General features: G+C 45.1%; 1 protein-coding gene across 1 annotated transcript; it reads right to left on the bottom strand.

Annotated features, from left to right (window-relative positions):
- Positions 1-874: 874 nt before the first annotated feature.
- LOC129844337 (pyrroline-5-carboxylate reductase 1, mitochondrial-like) lies at positions 875-12,638 on the bottom strand (the record flags this gene model as incomplete). The annotated part of the gene is made up of 7 exons (XM_055912640.1): positions 875-2,215; positions 2,301-2,464; positions 8,249-8,341; positions 8,500-8,613; positions 9,076-9,183; positions 10,785-10,964; positions 12,527-12,638. Coding segments are annotated over 7 exons (943 nt in total), but the record flags the coding sequence as incomplete, so codon positions are not given.
- Positions 12,639-13,190: the final 552 nt, after the last annotated feature.

The following is a 13,190-nucleotide window of genomic DNA, read 5'->3' on the forward strand; positions in this document are numbered from 1 at the left end:
AATCTATGCAGATGATCAGATTGTTACATCACGTTGCTGTGGTTACTGAGATGTTGAACACGTCTCCAGGTATGGTTAAGGTCTGGTAATCTATGCAGATGCCAGATGAACCCACATGATGATGATTTCGGTGTGTTTTTAGATCCATGGTTTCCTCCGGAGACAGAGGTCATCTGACATGGAACAATACAAACAGAAACTTTGAGGAAGAAGCAGGTGAGCAGTGACAAAGCTTGCATTGACCTTGTACCTGACCCTGTGAGAGAAACCTTTCCGGAGTTAAAAGGTCACACCATGTAAACAATGGGCCTGCTTTGACCTGGCGACCCACATTCTCACACAGTAGAGAGGTTTAGAAACTAATGATGGTGACCAGCGCTTGAAAATATATTTTTGGCGTGCCAGCCATTGTGACTCATGGATTGAAAAATTTACCAGTCACCCAGACCTTTTACCAGCATTTGTCTGGTGGCTAGTGTCCATTTGTCTGGTGGCTAGTGTCCATTTGTCTGGTGGCTAGTGTTCATTTGTCTGGTGGCTAGTGTTCATTTGTCTGGTGGCTGGTGTTCATTTGTCTGGTGGCTAGTGTTCATTTGTCTGGTGGCTGGTGTTCATTTGTCTGGTGGCTAGTGTTCATTTGTTTGGTGGCTAGTGTTCATTTGTTTGGTGGCTAGTGTTCATTTGTTTGGTGGCTAGTGTTCATTTGTCTGGTGGCTGGTGTCCATTTGTCTGGTGGCTGGTGTTCATTTGTCTGGTGGCTAGTGTTCATTTGTCTGGTGGCTAGTGTTCATTTGTCTGGTGGCTAGTGTTAATTTGTTGTCCTGATGGTGACCGCAACATACGGACAATAGAATATATAAAAAACAAAAACAACTCAAATTCTCAAAACAATTGTTGTTCAGTCAGTCCATAAAATAACACTGTGGGCCAAAAATAATGACAAGAAAATCACAACAAACAAAATAAAAGGGTTTTCATGGTGTGATCTGGCTTCATTTAAAATACATTGTGACTGTCTGTATAGTACACTTGGTGTGAATCCCAAATGGCAGCCTGTTTCCTTTATAGTGCACTACCTTTGACCCCTATTGGGGAGGGGGAGAATAGGGTGCAATTTGGGACATTACCTTAGAAATGGCTTGCCTAGGTACCCAAACTCCTTGCTCCCGTGAAAACGCTAGGCCACTAGCGTTTCTTCTACGAAATGAGTCTGGATCAGAGTACCCCCCCTTGACGATTTTCCCAAACACAAACATAAATGTTCCCGATTGGTCCCAGAAACCAATGGGTTGGGCCAGAGCCAAAGCACACGTGAGTAAAGAGGCGTTTAAAAAAAAATTGTCATTGGCTTTGATGCTCTGATTGGTTCGAGATGTACAAAAGTCATCAGCGATTGGATCAACACCCCTCATTATGACGTCACCACAAACAACTTCAACGTGTGCAGTGAACAGAGCAGTGGGAAGAATTCAGTTTGAGTCACCAGGCAAAAAAAGCCATCACTGAAGCCATCTGTTGCCTGCTTCGGCTGCAGGGGCAACATTAAAAAGAAACGCTCAGAAAGAAATTAATTGCAAAGAACAGATTCTATGCATTCCTCTGTCATGCAGAATAAGGAATCATGTCAGCTCTATGCATTGCATTTCTATCTGAAATATTCACTGATGTTTTGGCCCATTGGGTCGTTATCACCACAGAGACACATATCCTCAGACAGACTGAAGACAAGGTAGACTGGCGGCATGTTGTACATGCATTTCTGTTCACGTGTGTGTACACAGACACCCTGTCAGACCAAGGCTATGGGTCTGTACAAGCTGCATTTCCAAATTCTGTGTGTGAGTGAGAGTGTATATGTGTGTGTCCATCCATCCACTGTTCTTCTTGACAGGTCCTGGGGGGTTTCTCCTGAGGCTGAGTCCTGGCGTTATAGGTGTGTGTGTGTGTGTGTGTCCATCTCAGTTGTTCTTCTTGACAGGTCCTGGGGGGTTTCTCCTGAGGCTGAGTCCTGGCGTTATAGGTGTGTGTGTGTGTGTGTCCATCTCAGTTGTTCTTCTTGACAGGTCCTGGGGGGTTTCTCCTGAGGCTGAGTCCTGGCTTGCCGTTGACCCCTGACCCCTGGCTGACCCCAGGCTGCTGCATGACCTTGTCCAGGGTGGTTTTCTTAATGGCTGCCGGGGAGATGCGCTCCTGGTCCGCTAGGAACTGCAGCTCCCTGAGGAGGAGGGGAAGAGGTAAGTCAGCATGTCTGTGTGTGTGTCTGGTTTCAGGTGTGTGTGTGTGTGTGTGTCCCCCCTCACCGTGTCCTGATACAAGAAGCCTCCACGGCGTTGATGAGCAGACTGCGGAATCCGCCACTCTCCATCACGTGCAGGGCGTGGATGGTGGCTCCCCCAGGGGAACACACGTTGTCCTTCAGCTGGCCAGGGTGCAGCTCAGAGTCCAACAACATCTTAGCTGCTCCCTGGGGGTGAAGGAGGAGAGAGAGACAGAGGGAGGGAGTCACCATCAGTCAACCACAAAACCAGCAAGGGCATCATATTGACTCCTTTTAGATTTTAGAATTAAAATGGGAGCTGGGAGTTCAAAGGTCTCATCATTATTTAGAAGCTGGGGTTAGCCCGGGGCTAAGCGAGTGTTCACACATTGTAAAGTGGGATAGCATCAACCTTAACGCAGGCTAGCTGCCCTGCTCCTGAGTAGCGTTAGCTCAGACTGTGCATACTAGCCCCAGAAACACTGTGCATACTAGCCCCAGAAACACCGTGCATACTAGCCCCAGAAACACCGTGCATACTAGCCCCAGAAACACCGTGCATACTAGCCCCAGAAACACTGTGCATACTAGCACCAGAAACACTGTGCATACTAGCCGCAGAAACACTGTGCATACTAGCACCAGAAACACCGTGCATACTAGCACCAGAAACACCGTGCATACTAGCCCCAGAAACACCGTGCATACTAGCCCCAGAAACACTGTGCATACTATCTCCAGAAACACTGTGCATACTAGCACCAGAAACACCGTGCATACTAGCACCAGAAACACCGTGCATACTAGCCGCAGAAACACCGTGCATACTAGCCGCAGAAACACCGTGCATACTAGCCCCAGAAACACCGTGCATACTAGCCCCAGAAACACCGTGCATACTAGCACCAGAAACACTGTGCATACTATCTCCAGAAACACTGTGCATACTAGCACCAGAAACACCGTGCATACTAGCCCCAGAAACACCGTGCATACTAGCCCCAGAAACACCGTGCATACTAGCCCCAGAAACACCGTGCATACTAGCACCAGAAACACCGTCCATACTAGCCCCAGAAACACCGTGCATACTAGCACCAGAAACACCGTGCATACTAGCACCAGAAACACTGTGCATACTAGCACCAGAAACACCGTCCATACTAGCCGCAGAAACACCGTGCATACTAGCCCCAGAAACACCGTGCATACTAGCCCCAGAAACACCGTGCATACTAGCCCCAGAAACACTGTGCATACTAGCCCCAGAAACACTGTGCATACTAGCACCAGAAACACCGTGCATACTAGCACCAGAAACACAGTGCATACTAGCACCAGAAACACCGTGCATACTAGCCCCAGAAACACCGTGCATACTAGCACCAGAAACACCGTGCATACTAGCCCCAGAAACACTGTGCATACTAGCCCCAGAAACACTGTGCATACTAGCCCCAGAAACACCGTGCATACTAGCACCAGAAACACTGTGCATACTAGCTCCAGAAACACTGTGCATACTAGCCCCAGAAACACCGTGCATAAATTGCCAGTGAGTGTGAATCAAGGTCAAGAACATCGCCTAGAATTGGTCACTGTCCAATCACAATCCCTTAACGTACATATGCTTGTGATGCGTTCTGCACGTTACTTTGAGTACTATTTCATCCTTCCATCTGAGGACAAAACACTTCCATCCGGGCAAAGACATTGGTTGCTATGCCTAACAGAAGTGGTTGCTATGTAGCAGGCTGGCTAACGTCTTCTTACTCAGCCAACTTAAGCTAAAAACTCTACAGCTGGAAGGGCAGAAAACGCTCAATTTTCGTTTATTTCATAGATGTTCTATTGACATTTACTGTAATTGGATATATCCATGATGGTATTATTATTGTTGCATGATTTCGCCGGGATCAGAAAAGTTGACGCCTCGTTCGTGCACAGCATTCTCTTTACAGGGGTGAGATCGAATTTCATAAGTGAAAATGATTTACGGTCAGGCAGACAGGAAGGTTTATTCACACTAGTACTGTTGGAAATTAAATGCTAGTCTAGAAGCAACGTGAAATAATGTGTTAATAAACGTCGTATTGCTCATAACATTGGTCGCGTGTCAGAGATGTTGGTTCCATGTTGTGTTTGTCCGTTAGCCCAAAGCTATGGACTACAACTTAGTCCAGGGTTAGCTAATGCTTATGTGAACACAGGTTAAGCTATCCCAGGACCAGTCTAGTCTGGGGCTAAGAACAATGCAGTGTGAACATGTTTTAAATCTGTTCTATACAGACAACAAAGTGAAATTCCAAAGTTAAAAAATGTTATGTTGAATTCAGAAAAACAGTCCTCCATTCTACTACTGTTACTCTGGTCTGTCTGGTGTAACGATGGGTTACTGTTTGGACTCTGGTCTGTCTGGTGTAACGATGGGTTACTGTTTGGGCTCTGGTCTGTCTGGTGTAACGATGGGTTACTGTTTGGGCTCTGGTCTGTCTGGTGTAACGATGGGTTACTGTTTGGGCTCTGGTCTGTCTGATGTAACGATGGGTTACTGTTTGGGCTCTGGTCTGTCTGGTGTAACGATGGGTTGCTGTTAGTACAGTACTGACCAGTTAGACCTGAGCTGTAATGATATGTTACAGTGTGATACTATGATGGTACTGACCAGTTAGACCTGAGCTGTAATGATATGTTACAGTGTGATGCTATAATGTTACTGACCAGTTAGACCTGAGCTGTAATGATATGTTACAGTGTGATACTATGATGGTACTGACCAGTTAGACCTGAGCTGTAATGATATGTTACAGTGTAATGATATGTTAGTGTGATACTATGATGTTACTGACCAGTTAGACCTGAGCTGTAATGATATGTTACAGTGTAATGATATGTTACAGTGTGATACTATGATGTTACTGACCAGTTAGACCTGAGCTGTAATGATATGTTACAGTGTGATACTATGATGTTACTGACCAGTTAGACCTGAGCTGTAATGATATGTTACAGTGTGATGCTATGATGTTACTGACCAGTTAGACCTGAGCTGTAATGATATGTTACAGTGTGATACTATGATGTTACTGACCAGTAGTGCCTGAGCTGTAATGATATGTTACAGTGTGATACTATGATGTTACTGACCAGTTAGGCCTGAGCTGTAATGATATGTTACAGTGTGATACTATGATGTTACTGACCAGTTAGACCTGAGCTGTAATGATATGTTACAGTGTGATGATATGTTACAGTGTGATACTATGATGTTACTGACCAGTTAGACCTGAGCTGTAATGATATGTTACAGTGTGATGATATGATGTTACTGACCAGTTAGACCTGAGCTGTAATGATATGTTACAGTGTGATATTATGATGTTACTGACCAGTTAGGCCTAAGCTGTAATGATATGTTACAGTGTGATACTATGATGTTACTGATCAGTTAGACCTGAGCTGTAATGATATGTTACAGTGTAATGATATGTTAGTGTGATACTATGATGTTACTGACCAGTTAGACCTGAGCTGTAATGATATGTTACAGTGTGATGCTATGATGTTACTGACCAGTTAGGCCTGAGCTGTAATGATATGTTACAGTGTGATACTATGATGTTACTGACCAGTTAGACCTGAGCTGTAATGATATGTTACAGTGTAATGATATGTTACAGTGTGATACTATGATGTTACTGACCAGTTAGACCTGAGCTGTAATGATATGTTACAGTGTGATACTATGATGTTACTGACCAGTTAGACCTAACCTGTAATGATATGTTACAGTGTGATGCTATGATGTTACTGACCAGTTAGACCTGAGCTGTAATGATATGTTACAGTGTGATACTATGATGTTACTGACCAGTTAGACCTGAGCTGTAATGATATGTTACAGTGTGATACTATGATGTTACTGACCAGTTAGACCTGAGCTGTAATGATATGTTACAGTGTGATACTATGATGTTACTGACCAGTTAGACCTGAGCTGTAATGATATGTTACAGTGTAATGATATGTTACAGTGTGATAATATGATGTTACTGACCAGTTAGACCTGAGCTGTAATGATATGTTACAGTGTAATGATATGTTACAGTGTGATAATATGATGTTACTGACCAGTTAGACCTGAGCTGTAATGATATGTTACAGTGTGATACTATGATGTTACTGACCAGTTAGACCTAAGCTGTAATGATATGTTACAGTGTGATACTATGATGTTACTGACCAGTTAGACCTGAGCTGTAATGATATGTTACAGTGTAATGATATGTTAGTGTGATACTATGATGTTACTGACCAGTTAGACCTGAGCTGTAATGATATGTTACAGTGTGATACTATGATGTTACTGACCAGTTAGACCTGAGCTGTAATTATATGTTACAGTGTGATACTATGATGTTACTGACCAGTTAGGCCTGAGCTGTAATGATATATTACAGTGTGATACTATGATGTTACTGACCAGTTAGACCTGAGCTGTAATGATATGTTACAGTGTGATACTATGATGTTACTGACCAGTTAGGCCTGAGCTGCAATGATATGTTACAGTGTGATACTATGATGTTACTGACCAGTTAGACCTGACCTGTAATGATATGTTACAGTGTGATGCTATGATGTTACTGACCAGTTAGACCTGAGCTGTAATGATATGTTACAGTGTGATACTATGATGTTACTGACCAGTTAGACCTGAGCTGTAATGATATGTTACAGTGTAATGATAAGTTACAGTGTGATACTATGATGTTACTGACCAGTTAGACCTGAGCTGTAATGATATGTTACAGTGTGATACTATGATGTTACTGACCAGTTAGACCTGAGCTGTAATGATATGTTACAGTGTGATACTATGATGTTACTGACCAGTTAGACCTGACCTGTAATGATATGTTACAGTGTGATGCTATGATGTTACTGACCAGTTAGACCTGAGCTGTAATGATATGTTACAGTGTGATACTATGATGTTACTGACCAGTTAGACCTGACCTGTAATGATATGTTACAGTGTGATACTATGATGTTACTGACCAGTTAGGCCTGAGCTGTAATGATATGTTACAGTGTAATGATATGTTACAGTGTGATACTATGATGTTACTGACCAGTTAGACCTGAGCTGTAATGATATGTTACAGTGTGATACTATGATGTTACTGAACAGTTAGACCTGAGCTGTAATGATATGTTACAGTGTGATACTATGATGTTACTGACCAGTTAGACCTGAGCTGTAATGATATGTTACAGTGTGATACTATGATGTTACTGACCAGTTAGACCTGAGCTGTAATGATATGTTACAGTGTGATACTATGATGTTACTGACCAGTTAGACCTGGGCTGTAATGATATGTTACAGTGTGATACTATGATGTTACTGATCAGTTAGGCCTGAGCTGTAATGATATGTTACAGTGTGATGATATGTTACAGTGTGATACTATGATGTTACTGACCAGTTAGACCTGAGCTGTAATGATATGTTACAGTGTGATACTATGATGTTACTGACCAGTTAGACCTGAGCTGTAATGATATGTTACAGTGTGATACTATGATGTTACTGACCAGTTAGACCTGACCTGTAATGATATGTTACAGTGTGATGCTATGATGTTACTGACCAGTTAGACCTGAGCTGTAATGATATGTTACAGTGTGATACTATGATGTTACTGACCAGTTAGACCTGAGCTGTAATGATATGTTACAGTGTGATACTATGATGTTACTGACCAGTTAGACCTGAGCTGTAATGATATGTTACAGTGTGATACTATGATGTTACTGACCAGTTAGACCTGAGCTGTAATGATATGTTACAGTGTGATGCTATGATGTTACTGACCAGTTAGACCTGAGCTGTAATGATGTTACAGTGTGATACTATGATGTTACTGACCAGTTAGACCTGAGCTGTAATGATATGTTACAGTGTGATACTATGATGTTACTGACCAGTAGTGCCTGAGCTCCCAGTCTGACCGCTAGTCTCCTGGGTAGACCCATCTTCACCCCTCCATCGGCTAGAGCATCCAGAGCTGTGAACGCCTGTCATCACACACACACAACCACTTCTTTATTTAGGCCAGAAGTCACTCTTATTTAAGCCAGAAGTCACTCCCTCTACCCCTCTATGATAGGTCAACAGTGAGTCACGTAGACGGGGTCAGGCCCCTGTACCTCTCCTTGATAGGTCAGTGACTCACGTAGGCGGGGCCGCTGCCGCTGAGGCCGGTGACGGCATCGATAAGGTCCTCCTCCACCTCTGTACAGAACCCAACACTGGCCATCAGCTGTTCCAACAACTTACCATCCTCCACCTGCCAGACATGTGGGGAAGTGGAAGAAGAGATGGGTAGGGGGAGAGAGATGAGAGAGAGAGATGGGGAGAGAGAGAGAGAGAGAGATGGGGAGAGAGAGAGATGGGGGAAAGAGAGAGAGATGGGGAGAGAAAGAGAGAGATGGGGAGAGAAAGAGAGAGATGGGGAGAGAAAGAGAGAGATGGGGAGAGAAAGAGAGAGATGGGGAGAGAAAGAGAATGATATTAAGGAAAAAGAGATGGAGATTTTACCCTTATTTACTGCACACCGTAGAAAAACTTTTTTGCAACGGAAACGGGTTCACCCGGTTTTCTTCTGTTTGGTGCCTAATGAATGTGTGTGTACCTCAGCTGGTGCCTAGTGAATGTGTGTGTGTGTACCTCAGCTGGTGCCAAGTGAATATGTGTGTGTGTACCTCAGCTGGTGCCAAGTGAATATGTGTGTGTGTGTGTGTGTGTGTACCTCAGCATGTGTTCCTGTAGCGTAGACTGTAGCTCCCTCTCTCACCACGACGGGGGTGTTGGTCATACACCTCATCACCTTGGGGAACGGACGGTACTGAAGCAGCTTCTGCGGGGGGAGCGAGAGATGGGTTAGTGAAGGGGAGAGAGAGGTAAAGAGAGATAGAAACACTTGTAAGATTTGTCAAGATCAATTATTTGACAAGAGAACGTGTGTGAGTGGATGGATGGGGGGGGGGGGGGGGTCAGACTGAGGATGATGTTGATTAGAGGTTAGAGCCTTCTACTACACGGAGGAGGTACCAGAGGGAGCCTTCTACTACACGGAGGAGGTACCAGAGGGAGCCTTCTACTACACGGAGGAGGTACCGGAGGGAGCCTTCTACTACACGGAGGAGGTACCGGAGGGAGCCTTCTACTACACGGAGGAGGTACCGGAGGGAGCCTTCTACTACACGGAGGAGGTACCGGAGGGAGCCTTCTACTACACGGAGGCGGTACCGGAGGGAGCCTTCTACTACACAGAGGAGGTACCGGAGGGAGCCTTCTACCACACGGAGGAGGTACCGGAGGGAGCCTTCTACTAAACGGAGGAGGTACCGGAGGGAGCCTTCTACTAAACAGAAGAGGTACCGGAGGGAGCCTTCTACTAAACAGAGGAGGTACCGGAGGGAGCCTTCTACTACACGCAGGAGGTACCGGAGGGAGCCTTCTACTACACGGAGGAGGTACCGGAGGGAGCCTTCTACTACACGGAGGAGGTACCGGAGGGAGCCTTCTACTACACGGAGGAGGTACCGGAGGGAGCCTTCTACTACACGGAGGAGGTACCGGAGGGAGCCTTCTACTACACGGAGGAGGTACCGGAGGGAGCCTTCTACTACACGGAGGAGGTACCGGAGGGAGCCTTCTACTACACGGAGGAGGTACCGGAGGGAGCCTCCTACTACACGGAGGAAGTACCGGAGGGAGCCTCCTACTACACGGAGGAAGTACCGGAGGGCGCCTTCTACTACACGGAGGAGGTACCGGAGGGCGCCTTCTACTACACGGAGGAGGTACTGGAGGGAGCCTTCTACTACACGGAGGAGGTACCGGAGGGAGCCTTCTACTAAACAGAGGAGGTACCGGAGGGAGCCTTCTACTACACGCAGGAGGTACAGGAAGGAGACTTCTACTAAACAGAGGAGGTACATGAAGGAGACTTCTAAACGGAGGAGGTACATGAAGGAGACTTCTAAATGGAGGAAACGGGGATCTGTTATGTAAATAACAACAAAAGCTGACGAGGACAGTGTTATGAAAGGAGATTATAGGAGGAATTCTTGGGTCCTGGCAGCAATGGTGTTTAAAAGAGACACCTGGTCCATTGACCGTTCTTTAGGTTCTTCAATATTGGGCCAGTTACCGAATGGTTGCTAGTTCAGATCCCAGAGCCAATGATAACAATAATTACAACAACTCGGTCCATGTGCTCTTGAGCAAGGCACTTCATCCTAATTTTCTCCAGAGGCGCAGTACTACTATGGCTGACCCTGTAAAACAAAACATTTCACTGTACCTATGTGACCATAAAACATTTTCTCTGACAGAACTAAATAGGCACGACCTAACAAGACTCTTTTTCAATTGATCCATGGACTCTACCAGACCGGTCCAGGACAGGTTCTGACCTTCTCTGTGTGTCCATGCAAGTGTGTGTTTTCTGACCTTCTCTATAGAGCTGATGGTGACTCCTGCAGCACAGGACACTATAAGGTGTCTGTCCTCTATGTCTGGTCCAATCTCATCCAGCACGAAGGGGATGATGTGGGGTTTGACCGCCAAGAACAGGACATCACTCTTGTTCACCACCTCCTTGTTACTGGTGGTGAGGATAGCACCCATTTTCTAGAGGAGGAGGGAGAGACAGAAAGATGGGAAGACAGAGGAAGAGACAGGTTAAGAGTGAAGATACAAGGCCTTCTAGGATGTGTACACACACATAATACAGAGCCCTCATACAAATGTTGAAGCATTACCTACCTATACACTCAGACACAGACAGACACTCACCAGGCCACGCAAACACCCCCCCCCCCCGCAGGCCACGCAAACACACCCATCCCCCCAGGCCACGCAAACGCACCCACCCCCCCAGGCCACGTAAACCTGCTTACGTAAGCCTGCTGGCGCCTACCATCGCTCAGTCAGACTGCTCTATCAAATCATAGACTTAATTATAACATAATAACACACAGAAATACGAGCCTTAGCTCATTAATATGGTCGAATCCGGAAACTATCATCTCGAAAACAAGACGTTTATTCTTTTAGTGAAATACGGAACCGTTCCGTATTTTATCTAACGGGTGGCATCCATAAGTCTAAATATTCCTGTTACATTGCACAACCTTCAATGTTATGTCATAATTACGTAAAATTATGGCAAATTAGTTCACAACGAGCCAGGCGGCCCAAACTGTTGCATATACCCTGACTCTGCGTGCAATGAACGCAAGAGAAGTGACACAATTTCACCTGGTTAATATTGCCTGCTAACCTGGATTTCTTTTAGCAAAATATGCTGGTTTAAAAATACATACTTCTGTGTATTGATTTTAAGAAAGGCATTGATGTTTATGGTTAGGTACACATAGGAACAAGACAGTCCTTTTTTGTGAATACGCACCGCATCTATTATATGCAACGTAGGACACGCTAGATAAACTAGTAATATCATCAACCATGTGTAGTTAACTAGTGATTATGATTGATTGATTGTTTTTTATAAGATACGTTTAATGCTAGCTAGCAACTTACGTTGGCTTCTTACTGCATTCACGTAAAAGGCGGGCTCCTCGTGAGGCAGGTGGTTAGAGCGTTGGATTAGTTAACCGTAAGGTTGCAAGATTGAATCCCTGAGCTGACAAGGTAAAAATCTGTCATTCTGCCCCTGAACAAGGCAGTTAACCCACCGTTCCTAGGCCGTCATTGAAAATAAGAATGTGTTCTTAACTGACTTGCCTAGATATATAAAGGATAAATAAAGGTGTAAAAAAATAAAGAATAATATATATATATTTTTTTAAATATCGGCCAAATCGGTGTCGAAAAATACCGATTTCCGATTGTTATGAAATCGGAAATTACGATTAATCGGGCGACCTCTAATACACACACATATATATTTTTTTTAAATCGGCAGGTTAATCGGTATCGGCTTTTTTGGTCGTCCAATAATCGGTATCGGTGTTGAAAAATCATAATCGGTCAACCTCTAATCCACACCTTCCAGGCCACGTAAACACATCCACACCTTCCAGGCAAGGCAATTTAAACAACGCACATACACACACACACAACACACACTTCCTCGCATCTTCAGACAGACAAACAGGTCAGCCTGCTCAGGCCTGTCCCTCTCTCGCACACAAACACACACAGAACAAACACACATCCCTGCCTCTTACCCTCAGGCCAGCAACAGTAGGCAGATCAGTATCTGGAGAACTGGCTATGATTCTCTGAGTAGCTATTACACCTGGGTGAGAGAGAGGAAGAGAGAGAGAGAGGATGGGGGACAGAAAGGGTTAGAGAGAGAGAGAGACAGAGAGGATGGGGGATAGAAAGGGTTAAAGAGAGAGAGAGAGAGAGAGGATGTGGACAGAAAGGGTTAAAGAGAGAGAGAGAGAGAGAGGATGGGGGACAGAAAGGGTTAAAGAGAGAGAGGATGGGGGACAGAAAGGGTTAAAGAGAGAGAGAGAGAGAGGATGGGGGACAGAAAGGGTTAAAGAGAGAGAGAGAGAGGATGGGGGACAGAAAGGGTTAAAGAGAGAGAGGATGGGGGACAGAAAGGGTTAAAGAGAGAGAGAGACAGAGGATGGGGGACAGAAAGGGTTAAAGAGAGAGAGAGAGAGGATGGGGGACAGAAAGGGTTAAAGAGAGAGAGCGAGAGGATGGGGGACAGAAAGGGTTAGAGAGAGAGAGAGAGGATGGGGGACAGAAAGGGTTAAAGAGAGAGAGAGAGGATGGGGGACAGAAAGGGTTAAAGAGAGAGAGAGAGGATGGGGACAGAAAGGGTTAAAGAGAGAGAGAGAGAGAGGATGGGGGACAGAAAGGGTTAAAGAGACAGAG

The sequence above is a fragment of the Salvelinus fontinalis genome, unplaced genomic scaffold (assembly GCF_029448725.1).
Source record: "Salvelinus fontinalis isolate EN_2023a unplaced genomic scaffold, ASM2944872v1 scaffold_0196, whole genome shotgun sequence".
In the NCBI taxonomy this organism is placed as follows: Eukaryota; Metazoa; Chordata; class Actinopteri; order Salmoniformes; family Salmonidae; genus Salvelinus; species Salvelinus fontinalis.